The 13,812-nt window shown below is 42.3% G+C and overlaps 1 protein-coding gene across 1 annotated transcript; it reads right to left on the reverse strand.

Moving 5' to 3' along the window:
* Positions 1-3,323: 3,323 nt before the first annotated feature.
* Positions 3,324-13,356, reverse strand: LOC115177246 (centrosome-associated protein 350-like). The gene is made up of 8 exons (XM_029737851.1): positions 13,234-13,356; positions 12,861-12,971; positions 12,601-12,679; positions 10,802-10,974; positions 8,193-8,313; positions 7,613-7,760; positions 6,541-6,780; positions 3,324-3,498 (listed from the first exon to the last, which is right to left on the reverse strand). Exons 2-8 carry the CDS (start codon positions 12,933-12,935, stop codon positions 3,441-3,443), a joined length of 894 nt encoding a protein of 297 aa, XP_029593711.1. The 5' UTR covers positions 12,936-12,971; positions 13,234-13,356; the 3' UTR covers positions 3,324-3,440.
* Between the last annotated feature and the right edge of the window lie 456 nt (positions 13,357-13,812).

Consider the following 13,812-nt stretch of genomic DNA (forward strand, 5'->3'; position numbering starts at 1 on the left):
TAATAACAACAGCTTGATGAAACTCGTATTGGTCATTCAATAACTCCTTTCATTGACATCTGCGTTAAAGTGATAGATAAAGGGATAGTTCACAAAAATAAACAAAAACTTCAACAAAAAAAGTGAATTATGCTTGGATATCTCCAGAATTATGCTTGGATATCTCCAGAATCGATGTATGTTATGACACCTCGTGAGTGTGAGCTTTTATTTTGGAGTCCTGAATTATAAATGCTAATCACATGATCCAGCAGTTTTGACAGTATCATGATTTTTAATATATTTGTGTAAATCTCTCATTGTAAGGCATTCACAGGTCAACTGATATCATTTAATAGCATGATATTAGATAAGGGGAACCTGAGTTTACAAATAACAATGTATACTCATTTTATTTATTTAATTAACAAAGTTATGCAACACCTAATTCCCCTGTATGAAAAAGGAATTGCCCCCTTACACTCAATAACTGGTTGTGCCACCTGTAGCTGCAACGATCAGTGTCTCACATCGCTGTGGAGGAATTTTGGACCACTCTTCCATGCAGAACTGGCTCCTTCTAATAAGGCAAGTCGTACTGGTCCTGAGGCAGCAAAGCATCCCCAAACCATCACACTACCACTCACCATGTATGAGGTTCTTACTGTGGAATGCAGTGTTTGGTTTTCGCCAGACATAATGGGACCCATCTTGTCCAAAAAGTTGTCTCATGTTTGCCTGGAAGCACCTGGATGATCATCAATACTCTTGGAAGAATGTTCTATGGACAGATGAGTCAAAAGTATAACTTTAATGATGACATGGGTCCCATTATGTCTGGCAAAAACCAAGCACTGCATTCCACAGCAAGAACCTTATACCAACGGTCAAGCATGGTGGTGGTAGTGTGATGGATTGGGGATGCTTTGCTGCCTCAGGACCTGGTCAACTTGCCTTAATAGAAGGAACCATGAATTCTGCTTTGTATCGGAGAATCCTACAGGAGAATGTCAGGTCATCCATCTGTTAGCTGAAGCTGAAGGGTAGCTCCGTCATGCAGCAAGACAATGATCCAAAGCACACAATGAAGTCTACATGAACATGGCTAAAAAGCAACAAATTTGAAGTTTTGGAATGGACTAGTCAAAGTCCAGACCTAATCCCAATTGAGATGTTGTGGCAGGACTTGAAACGAACAGTTCATGCTTGAAACCCCACAAATGTCGCTGACTTAAAGCAGTTCTGCATGCAAGAGTAGGCCAAAATTCCTCCACAGTGATGTGAGAGACTGATCAAATATTTCAGGAAGCATTTGGTTGCAGTCATTGCAGCAAAAGGTGGCACAACCAGTTATTGAGTGTAAGGGGGCAATTACTTTTTCACACAGGGGAATTGGGTGCTCCTTAAATTTGTTAATTAAGTAAATCAAATAAGTATACATTTTTTCTGTAATTTGTAAACTCAGGTTCCCTTTATCTAACATTTAGGTTTTGGTTAAAGATCTGATAACATTCAGTATCAAAAATATGCAAAAACAGATCAAATCAGAAAGGGGGCAAATACTATTTCACGGCACTGTATGTTCTAGTATTTGTCATTGGGAGACTCTAAATGTTTATTGCACATCCATAATTCCAAATATTTCTATGGCCATGTCATGAACAAGATATACTGTATAGTGTACTTTTATCGAAATTAATAATAAGCTATTACTATTTGATGCTACAAGAGTGTTACTTTATTTCTGAACACAAAGAAAACAGCGTTAGTGCTCATCCCACATATACCACTGTATACATGTACAGCATACACTACTGTATATAGTATTTATAATTTTGTTCTCCTTCTTCTTTTGCCAATGTTGGTCTTTAATACAGGTCCGATATGGACAGTTCTATGATCTTTGAAGCATGTTGGTTGTACAGTAGCTACATCAGCGGTGCCATATTCCCAGTAAACTTGTGCCTATACATTACCGGTCAAAAGTTTTAGAACACATACTCATTCAAGGGTTTTTCTTAATTTTTTACTATTTTCTACATTGTAGAATAATAGTGAAAGACATTAAAACTATGAAATAACACATATGGAATCATGTAGTAACCAAACAAGTGTTAAACAAATCAAAATATATGATAGCTTTGCACACTCTTGGCATTCTTTCAGCCAGCTTCAAGAGGTAGTCACCTCATGCATTTCAATTAATAGATGTGCCTTCTTAAAAGTTAATTTGGGGAATTTCTTTCCTTCTTAAAGCATTTCAGCCAATCAGTTGTGTTAGACAGAAGATAGACCTATTTGGTAAAAGAGCAAGTCCATATTATGGCAAGAACAGCTCAAATAAGCAAAGAGAAACGACAGTCCATTATTACTTTAAGACATGAATGTCAGTCAATACGGAACATTTCAAGAACTTTGAAAGTTTCTTCCATTGCAGTCGCAAAAACCATCAAGCGCTATGATGAAACTGGCTCTCATGAGGACCGCCACAGGAATGGAAGACCTAGAGTTACCTCTGCTGCAAAGGATAAGTTCATTAGAGTTACCAGCCTCGGAAATTGCAGTCCAAATAAATGCTTCACAGACACATCTCAACATCAACTGTTCAGAGGAGACTGTGTGAATCAGGCCTTCATGGTCGATTTGCTGCAAAGAAACCACTACTAAAGGACACCAATAAGAAGAAGAGACTTGCTTGGGCCAAGAAACACAAGAAATTGACATTAGACAGGTGGAAATGTGTCCTTTGGTCTGGAGTCCAAATTGGAGATTTTTGGTTCCAACCGCCGTGTCGTTGTGAGACACGATGTGGGTGAACGGATGATCTCTGCATTTGTATTTCCAACCATAAAGCATGGAGGAGGAGGTGTTATGGTGTGGGCGTGCTTTGCTGGTGACACTGTCTGTGATTTATGACCTAACACACCTCCAGGCTGTGTAAGTGCTATTTTACCAAGAAGGAGAGTGATGGAGTGCTACATCATGACCTGGCCTTAACAATCCCCCGACCTCAACCCAGTTGAGATGGTTTGGTATAAGTCGGACCGCAGAGTAAGTGAAAAGCAGCCAACAAGTGCTCAGCATATGTGGGAACTCCTTCAAGACTGTTGGAAAAGCATTCCAGGTGAAGCTGGTTGAGAGAATGCCAAGAATGTGCAAAGCTGTCATCAAGGCAAAGGGTGGCTATTTGAAGAATCTCAAATATAAAATATATTTTGATTTGTTTAACACTTTTTTGGTTACTATATGATTTAATGTGTTATTTTATAGTTTTGATGTCTTCACTATCATTCTACAATGTAGAAGATAGTAAAAATAAAGAAAAACCCTTGAATGAGTAGGTGTTCTAAAACTTTTGACCAGTAGTGTAAGTTTACTTTCAGAGACCATTCGTAATTGATGCCAAAGAGTCCATATGATTCATCCAGATGTGACCCTCCACCATAGAGACTGTGATGTCATCACTCCCAGGCCATCAACAGCTTAGTGAATGGCACAAAGGCACCGTGGCCAGCCTTGCTGTAAGGGAAGGGAAACAGACAGTCACCACATGGCAGTTAGATTTCAATACCTTAGAGTGAAAATGAGGCAGACCATTGGGTAATATAGCACAGTGTTATAAAAATATCCCTACTAAATATCATATTTCCCGATAAAGAGAATATATACACTAACTGACCAAAAATATGTGGACACCTGCTCGTCAAACATCTCATTCCTAAATCATGGGCATTCATATGGAGTTGGTCCCCCCTTTGCTGCTATAACAGCCATAACTCTTCTGGGAAGGCTTTTCACTTTTCATGTTGCAACATTACTGCTGGGACTTGTTTCCATTCAGCCACAAGAGCATTAGTGAGGTTGGGCATTGATGTTGGGTGATTAGGCCTGGCTCGCGGTCGACGTTTCAATTCACCCCAAAGGTGTTCGATGGGGTTGAGGTCAGGGCTCTGTGCAAGCCAGTCAAGTTCTTCCACACAGATTGCAACAAACCATTTATGTATGGATCTTGATTTTTGCACAGGGGCATTGTCATGCTGAAACAGGAAAGGGCCTTCCCTTCCCTAAGTACACAATTGTTTAGAATGTCATTGTATAATGTAGCGTTACATTTTTCCTTCACTGGAACTAAAGGGCCTAGCTCGATCCATGAAAAACAGCCCCAGACCATTATTCCTCCTCCAACAAACTTTTCTTTTGGCACTATACATTGCGGTAGGTAGCATTCTCCTGGAATCCGCCAAACCCAGTGTGATTAATCACTCCAGAGAATGCATTTCCACTGCTCCAGAGTCCAATGGCGGCGAGCTTTAAACCACTCCAGCCGACACTTGGCATTGCGCAGTTCCTGATTAACAGTTGTTTCCAATGGCAGTTTGGAACTCGGTAGTGAGTATTGCAACCAAGGACAGACGATTTTACACGCTACGCGCTTCAGCTCTCAGCGGTCCCGTTCTGTGAGCTGGTGTGGGCTAGCACTTGGCAGTTGAGCCGTTGTTGCTCCTAGACGTTTCCACCAGGACAGCTTTAGCTGGGCAGAAATTTGACGAACTGACTTGTTGGAAAGGTGGCATATGACGTTGCCATGTTGAAAGTCACTGAGCTCTTCAGTAAGGCCATTCTACTGCCAGTGTTTGTCTATGGAGATTGCATGGCTGTGTGCTCGATTGTATTTTACTCTCAGCAACAGGTGTGGCTGAAATTGCTCAATCCACTAATTTGAAGGGGTGTCCACATACATTTGTATGTATAGTGTACTTTTATCGAAATGCATAATAAGCAATTACTATTTGATGCTACAAGACTATTATTGTATTTCCGAACACAAAGAAAACAGTGTTAGTACTCATCCCACATATTACATTGTATACATGTACATAGTATTTCATATCATTTTGTTCTCCTCTTTTGACAAACACGTGCTACTCATGTTTTCTTTGAGGTTGATATTTGCATGTTAAGTCAAACAATGACAACGTCAGCAGCACATGTCAAAGTGTGTCTTGAGCACGGAACCATATTTGTTATATTCTTTTTTTATTTTACAAAATACAAACAAGTCGATAAATCAGTGACAAGACAAGCATAAAAACGGAGGATGATGTACAATCATGACAATACTCAAAACGAAAAGCACACGATGCAACACATTTGGACAAGACAGTTATCAGCAATGCCATGGTGTAGTATTCTAATACAAAAATAAATAAGGAAAAACGTTGTTTGCTTACACTCCATGGCATATGGATCATTTTACCCTTATAGTAGCATATGTTCATTTTAATTTATTGTTCAATAACAATGTTGTGGACTTTCTCAAATAAATATTGCCTGACTACCCAAATAATATAATATTGCAGACACTTTTATCCAAAGCGACTTACAGTCATGTGTGCATTCATTTTATGTGTGGGTGGCCCCGGGAATTTCTAATTAATTGTTTAATCAGGTTGGGTGTTAGAGATGTATAACTTTGTGTTTTGAATATGAATATTTTACCTAGCAGAAGTATTGTGTCATTAATTGAGGGGATATGGACATTGACGTCACCCAAGATGATAAATTGGGGGTTAATACGTAGTTTGATGGAGTGATGGGAAAGCCAGCCTTGAACCTGTAGCCAAAATGAGCTCACTGTCTGACAGTACCAAAACAGATGCATTATGTCCTCCTCCTCTTCATTACAGAACCTTCATTTAGAGTCTTGCTCAATACACTAAATGGACAGCATTTTCTTTGTTGACAGCTAGAAAGAATCACACACAGCAGAGCAAGAGAGAGAATATCTCCACATATGTGATGTAGTATGCAATTTTCGGGTACCATTTTTTGCTTGTGGACACTACTTTCAGAACTACTGGCTAAGAATAATACAAAAGTAACTGAAAGTCTCTTGAGTATCTATTGATGTTTTGTATGTGAAATTGAAGACCTGCTTCCATGGTATTGGGTTCCATGGTATTGGGATCTGTCCAAAACATTTGAAATGTGTATGGAATTGCAGATAGGTGATGGAAAGTGAGTTGGTATATTTCAGAGTTGATTTTAGCTTTTTGAATCAATTATTTAGTTTTTTTATAGTAGGATTACATACAGTTAAATTATGCTTTACTTTCTTCATCTTAGCTTTCCATGTGGGGGATATAGCAGAGAGCAATTGAGCATACATATGTTTTGTACAAACATCCCCATAGGCTCTAAACACTGTTTCAAAATCAAACAACTTTCCATCCATGTCCACAATGTCATTTAGAAAATAAATAGATTTTTCAATAAACAATTATTTCAAATTGTTACTTGTGTGTGTGAGCAGCCTGGAGGCCCTACTACTGTAAACAACAGGATTCAGTGGATAACTTATTTCAAGTAAATAAGCCCTTCAGTTATAACTAAAAGCACTGTTGAACCTTTTCCTGTCACCTCTAAAAATAGAGACATATTTATACTTGACAGCAGATCTCTAGCAATTCTACCAATGTAAAAATGTAAGGATGAAACATCCCTTATTTACAGAATAACTGATTTAAGACAAAAAATGATTGGTAAATGAAGAGTACTTACCATTCAAAGTAGCACTGTCCCATGTGTGTGCCATCTTGCAGCCCGTGTTCAAGTGATTCCAGCTCCACTCCCATATGGAAGTCTGGCTCCCCCTCCAGGTGGCCCAGGTAACGAACCGTGCCTGTGCTGATCCGTCCCGAGGGCAGCAGGACTCGAACCCGGTGTCCCGTCTGCAGGTCCAGGGGGGAGTGAGGCACAAAGACCCGGTGTGGACCGGTGTAGCTCCTCCAGGAGCTCCCACTGGGGGGACGGAAGGTTTGCTCTTTTTAGATGGCTTAAAATGAATAGGATTTAAAGGGACATTACACTGTAAAATCAAAGTTTTCAGATCAGACCTGGGTTCAAAGACTATTCAATCACTTTCAAAGACATTTTGAAGTAAGGATTTTGATATTTTTCTTTTGAATATTGGAATGCATTTCAAAATACTCAAATATACAGGCAGTGTATTTTCAAATACAAATATTTAAATACTCCATGCATTTAAACCCAGGTCTGTTTGGTCCTGGGGGTGTTTGAAATAATGAATTTGGAAACAAATATTTGAAAATTGTTTTAAATAGTAGGCTATAAGATTATTTAAAAAAATACTTTTAAATACTTCAAATCAAAGTGGTCGATTTTAGCCACATTATTTTAAAATATTCAAATAAATATTTAAATTACAAATACTTAACTACGCATGTATTTTAACCCAGGTCTGTTTGGCTATGTTTACACAGGCAGCCCAATTATGATCTTTGTTTCACTAATTGGTCTTTTGACCAATCAGATCAGCTCTGAAAAAGATCTCATGTGATTGGTCAAAATACCAATTAGTGTAAAAAATATCAGAATTGGGCTGGCTGTGTAGACAGCCTTACAGACCTCAAAAGTAGTAATTTTTTTTGCGTAGATCCAGCTACATGCCTCAACTCCAAATTAATGGAAAAGATAAGCACTGCAAATTTGGAAATTACATGGTGCTTTCCATGGACCAACTTTGAGGTCTGAAAACAAGTGTCAAACATAGATTTTTAAGTGTAATGGCCTTTTGACACAGCTGGGAGCAGGTGAAGAGAAATGGCTCTACCTGGTGGCTGTAGATAGAGCAGAAATGGGTCTGGAGCCAAATGCTGAGTTCAATGAGACCTGGCTGCCAGACAAGCTGCTTTGGCATGTGTCGCTTGTTGATGACATCCTCGCAGACCCTTTGCTTCGGTTGGAATGGCTCAAGCTGCCTGTTATTTTAAGTAATGGATAAGATTATTCTTTGCTATTCAAAATGCAAATATTAAAGGGAGATTACACTTCAGAATAAACATTTGTCCAATGTTTTCAGACCTCAAAACTAGTCCAATGGGAAGATGAATACATGTTCCAAGACTTTGGGTGTGTAGATCTAGTTATATGCCTTAACCACAAATTAATGGAAAAGACGAGCACTGAATAAAATCTGCAAGTAGGAAAACGCTTATCTTTTCCATTAATTTGGGATTAAAGCATATAGCTTGATCAACACAACAAATGGCCTGTGACGTGGACCTATCTGAACACTAGTCTACTTTTGAGGTATGGAAACATCTGACAAACTTTTATGTTGGAGTGCAATGTCCCTTTAAATCCCATATGATGATTACAGCAAATCAAGTACTGTTGATCATGTGATTTACTTGAGCTGTCCTGGTCCTTTCCATCATAAGACTGTCTGTTTTCCACCTCTGACTCGCCAAGGTCCTCGAAGCTGCCCACCTGAAGTAAACTTCCAGGCCTGGCTACAGTCTCAGAGATCAGCTGATCAAAATGAAACAAAGCTGTCATCAAATTATTATTATGACTAAATTATGAAACACATACACACATAATCATACAGGCGCGCACAAACACACACACACACACACACACTCAGACACATGTTACGTTACGTTAGTTCATCGTATCCGATGATGACTTCCACTTCTGAGTTAACGGTGAATTCTTTGGTGACTGTAGAGTCCAATCCGAGATTCACAGTTTATTGCAGGTGGGGCATATGCAGTCTGTGTTGGCGGGGGCAGGCGTGGTTGTATGTCTCCTGAACTGTTTTTGCTGTCTCGTTGTGCTCCTCTCTTCCCACCTCTGTACACCGCTCTGGCAGAGCTGCCGCCAGGTGGAACAGTCAGCAGCAGCATCCTCCAGGTCTGTGGGTTTGATGTTGCACTTCTTCAGCAATGTTTTCAGCTGGTCCTTGTAGCGCTTCATCTGCCCCCCCTATAGACCGCCGGCCAAGATGTAGCTGGCCCCCCCTATAGACCGCCGGCCAAGATGTAGCTGGCCATACAGGATCTTCCGCTGCGAGCGCTCCTGAGACAGTGCAGTTGGTGTTGGGTGACCATGGCCTCCATACTCTTGCAGTTGGTCTTACAGTAGCAAGTATTTCTGTATGAGGCACATGGTCACACCAGGTGATTCCCAGGATAAACTGCAGGCATCTTCTGTGGAATCACTCAAACTGCTTGTTGTGGCAACTGTAAGTGACCCAGGATTCACAGCTGTAAAGAAGTGTGGTGATGCAGACGGCTTGATAGATGGCAACTTTGGTGTGGAGGTGGAGATCCCTGTTTTGGAAGACCCTGCGTCTGAGTTTCCCGAAGGCAGCTGATGCTTGCTTGATCCTATTTTTAATTTCGAGGTCGATGCTGCAGTTCTCTGAGAGGATGCTGCCCAGGTATTTGAAGGATGTGACTATTGCCAGTGATTTGTGTTCAATGGTGAAGACAGGCATGGTGGGTGGAGGGCTGGATCTCCATTGGCAGACCCCCTCTCTCTTGGTGGTGTTGCTAGACAGTCCCATCCTGCTATATACCCTCACGGACTGAAGGTCTTCTGGAGTGTGGGCCACAAGAGCACAGTCATTAGCATTCTGCAGCTCAAGAACCCGCTCCGTCAAAACCTTGGTGGTTGCTTGGAGCCTCCTGATGTTGAATAGGTTTCTATATAGCTTGAAGTCCATCGCAACCCTGCTGCTGTCCTCAAGCTCCTTGTGGAGAAGCTGGATGACACACAGGAGGAAGATGTTAAATAGTACAGGTGCCAGCACACACCCCTGCCTCATACCGATGCTTACTCCAAAGGGCACTGACTCCTGCCCTACTATGGCCACCCGAGCCATCATCCTATCATGGAACTGGCAAAGGATGTTGACAAATTTGTCTGGACAGCCACATTTCAGTAGAATGCCCCATAGTAGTTCCCTGCTCACTGTGTCAAAGGCATTGGAGAGGTCGACAAAGGCCATGAAAAGGTCCTGATGTTGTTCACAGCACTTCTCCTGGAGATGCCGTGCAGTGAATATCATGTCGACAGAACTCCAGTTCTTTCTGAAGTCGCATAAGGACCTTGCCGGCAACAGCCAGAAGGGGTATCCCCCGGCTGTTGTCACAGATGGACTTGGCACCCTTGTTCATATAGATGGTGACAATGTTTGCATCCCACCACTGTTGTGGGACGATCTCCCCATCCCAAACCTCAGTGATGTACTGGTGGAGCGTTCTGGTGCACAAGTAACCTCCCTTCTTCAGTAGCTCTGCCAGGATGCTCTCAGCGCCAGGAGCCTTGTTGTTCTTGAGGGAACGGATAGCTGATAACACCTCTTGGAAGGTTGGTGAATGGTGGACGTCTTGAATGGGTGGACGGACAGGCAGTTCTTCCAGGATGGAGGGGTCTGTAGGAGAACGCTGATTAAGTAGTGCTTCAAAGTGGTCAGCCCACCTCATCAGGATCTGGTTTTGGTCCTTCAAGAGAGTCAGACCACCAGTTGTTATCAGGGGGGTGATGGAGCAACTTCTAGGGACATAGATAGCTTAAGCTGAGTTGTAGAAATTGTGCATGTCGTTTTCTTCAGCATAGATATAGATTTCCTGTGCCTTATTCGTCTACCATTCGTTCTGCAGTGCATGCAAGGTTGTTTGCACTTCCTTGAGTGATGCACGCTATTGCTGGCGGAAGGTAGCAGATGTGGGGCTGTTGAGAGTAGCCCTGTGTGCTTTGTGCATAATGTCCAATAAGGTTGTTGTGGTGTCAGAGTTCTCATTGAACCAGTCCTGATGTTTCCTACCTCTGTAGCCAATGGAGTGGGCCACTGCCTGATAGTGCACTGAGCTAATAGATTACCACTTCTGGTCCATGGTGTCCTCTGTGCTCAGAAGAGGCTCAGTCTCCCTCAGCCCTTCAGCAATAGAGCGACAGAACTCGCCCCTTACTGCAGCTTTCCCAAGCTGGGTACACACACACACACACACACCTGATAACGTAGGTCCTGCTGTTTCACCTGCAGTTCCACAAACTTCCTCTCCCATGTTGCCCTCTCAAAGGTGATCTGGGTCTTGAGGGCCTGGATCTCCCTCTCAGCTTTGGACAGTCTCCTCTGCATGGCACTGCTATCATGACTTCCTGGTATTTCCTGATTCGCAGAGCCTGGAAATCAACAATCCAACACATACAGAGACCAGAATTAGAGCATTCTATTCTATTATATTCTAAACTCAGCAAAAAAATAAATGTCTCCTTTTCAGGACCCTGTCTTTCAAAGACAATTTGTAAAAATCCAAATAACTTCACAGATCTTCATTGTAAAGGGTTTATACACTGTTTCCCATGCTTGTTCAATGAACCATAAACAATGAATGAACATGCACCTGTGGAACGGTCATTAAGACACTAACAACTTACAGACGGTAGGCAATTAAGGTCACAGTTATGAAAACTTAGGACACTAAAAAGGCCTTTCTACTGACTCTGAAAAACACCAAAAGAAAGATGCCCAGGGTCCCTGCTGACCTGCGTGAACGTGCCTTAGACATGCTGCAAGGAGGCATGAGGACTGCAGATGTGGCCAGGGCAATAAATTGCAATGTCCATACTGTGAGACGCCTAAGATAGCGCTACAGGGAGACAGGATGGACAGCTGATCATCCTCGCAGTGGCAGACCACATGTAACAACACCTGCACAGCATCGGTACAACTGCCTGAGTTACACCAGGAACGCACAATCCCTCCATCAGTGCTCAGACTGTCCGCAATAGGCTGAGAGAGGCTGGACTGAGGGCTTGTAGGCCTGTTGTAAGGCAGGTCCTCACCGGACATCACCGGCAACAATGTCGCCTGTGGGCACAAACCCACCGTCGCTGGACCAGACAGGACTGGCAAAAAGTGCTCTTCACTGACGAGTCGCGGTTTTGTCTCACCAGGGGTGATGGTCGGATTTGCGTTTATCGTTGAAGGAATGAGCATTACACCGAGGCCTGTACTCTGAGCGTGATAGATTTGGAGGTGGAGGGTCCATTATGGTCTGAGCTTGTTTTCATTGCAGGCAATCTCAACGCTGTGCGTTACAGGGAAGTCATCCTCCTCCCACATGTGGTACCCTTCCTGCAGGCTCATCCTGACATGACCCTCCAGCATGACAATACCACCAGCCATACTGCTTGTTCTCTGCGTGATTTCCTGCAAGACAGGAATGTCAGTGTTCTGCCATGGCCAGCGAAGAGCCCGGATCTCAATCCCATTGAGCACGTCTGGGACCTGTTGGATCGGAGGGTGAGGGCTAGGGCTAGGGCCATTCCCCCCAGAAATGTCAGAGAACTTGCAGGTGCCTTGGTGGAAGAGTGGGGTAACATCTCACAGCAAGAACTGGCAAATCTGGTGCAGTCCATGAGGAGGAGATGCACTGCAGTACTTAATGCAGCTGGTGGCCACACCAGAAACTGACTTACTTTTGATTTTGACCCCCCCCCCCCTTTTTGTTCAGGGACACATTTTTCCATTTCTGTTAGTCGTATGTCTGTGGAACTTGTTCAGTATATGTCTCAGTTGTTGAATCTTGTTATGTTCATACAAATATTTGCACATGTTAACTTTGCTGAAAATAAAGGCAGTTGACAGTGAGAGGATGTGTCTTTTTTTGCTGAGTTTATAACACACATAGATGAGAGGATTAGAGTAGAGTCCTTTAGAACACCAATCCTATGCCAGTCTGTATCACAGAAGTCTACATTTTGTTCTGTTTTCATTATTTACTGAGGACAACCCTCATCCGTTACCTGTTTTTTGTTCCTCTTGATCCTTCCCCGTTCTGTGAGGTTCATTGGGCATGTATTTGATTGAGTAGTATGGGCTCACCTGCATCAAAAATCAATGACAGTCATACAGTATTTCCAGAGCGAGGGTTGCCAAAGCTATAATTATCAGATAGGACACATAGCTATACAGCACAAACTGGGCTAACTCCTATGGTCATTGTCATTCTTGGAAAAGAGTTGCATAAACAGATCTGCAACAAGACTATTGGACACACACTCACCCAGAAGAACCTGCAGGTACATAACAGACCCTTGAATGTCCATGCAAGCGCACACCACAGGATGTGCGTCACCATGTTGTTGTAGTATCACCTCACATTGTCCTATCCTACCTGAGAAAAGAAAGTTGTTGTTGAGTTGTGCCCATAGAAAGAAATCTGGGACCAGGCTATATGATATCAGTACTGCATCCACAATTCTACCACCTCCATTCGGATGATGTCTCTGTAATACAGGTAATTCTGGAGATTCATTCACTGAGAGCTTCAACAAACCATTACAAACATGTAATAGCCCTAACAAACATGTAATAGCACTAGCAAACATGTAATAGCACTACCCTTTATACAGACAAATAGGAGGCTAAATACAGACCTTTCCCAAAAGCCAGATGGTAGGAATAAAGGTGAAGAGAATGAAAGTCAGAATGTCAGAATGAAAATAGCTCTGCTCTTTTCAGGTCAATGCCGTCACACTCCATGGTGAATGCTAGAACACCATACATTACCCACTGACCTGTTGCTATGTCCAGTGCTGTGAGAGCAGTGTTGCTGACAAGTAAATCTTATCTAATCTTCTTAGTCAGGCTGCGTCCCGGGCCATGTCCTTCCAGACAGCAGCTTAATTTTGCCTCCCGAGCCTCCTCATAAAATCACAGTAGGTGGGTGGTGTTGTTGATGCAGTTTAATGCTGGCCACTGTCAATTCCAATCATTTTACAAACTACTGTAGGCATATCTTGATGAGCTGGTGGGGAAATCTTCCATTCAATGGCATATTTGAGTAAACAGTCCTGAATTGTTGTACTGGCTGATATTTTCTCTTAATATTTGATAGTCATGCAGAACACATTCTATTATATAGGGTTATATTATATTTATGGTATCAATATTCGGACAGCCAAGACATGTTTAGGTTGTCCTAATATGGACACCGTACAAAATAATGACCTAAA

The sequence above is a fragment of the Salmo trutta genome, chromosome 37, assembly GCF_901001165.1.
Source record: "Salmo trutta chromosome 37, fSalTru1.1, whole genome shotgun sequence".
Lineage (NCBI taxonomy): Eukaryota > Metazoa > Chordata > Actinopteri > Salmoniformes > Salmonidae > Salmo > Salmo trutta.

Excerpts from the sequence above, each read along its gene's own strand:
- LOC115177246 (XM_029737851.1), bottom strand. The coding sequence starts at position 12,935 with ATGGTGACGCACATCCTGTGGTGTGCGCTTGCATGGACATTCAAGGGT. Across the intron at positions 12,680-12,860 it reads GTACCTGCAGGTTCTTCTGG|GTGAGCCCATACTACTCAAT; the intron begins GTGAGTGTGTGT and ends TTTTTGATGCAG. Across the intron at positions 7,761-8,192 it reads AAAGGACCAGGACAGCTCAA|GCAGCTTGAGCCATTCCAAC; the intron begins GTAAATCACATG and ends TTAAAATAACAG.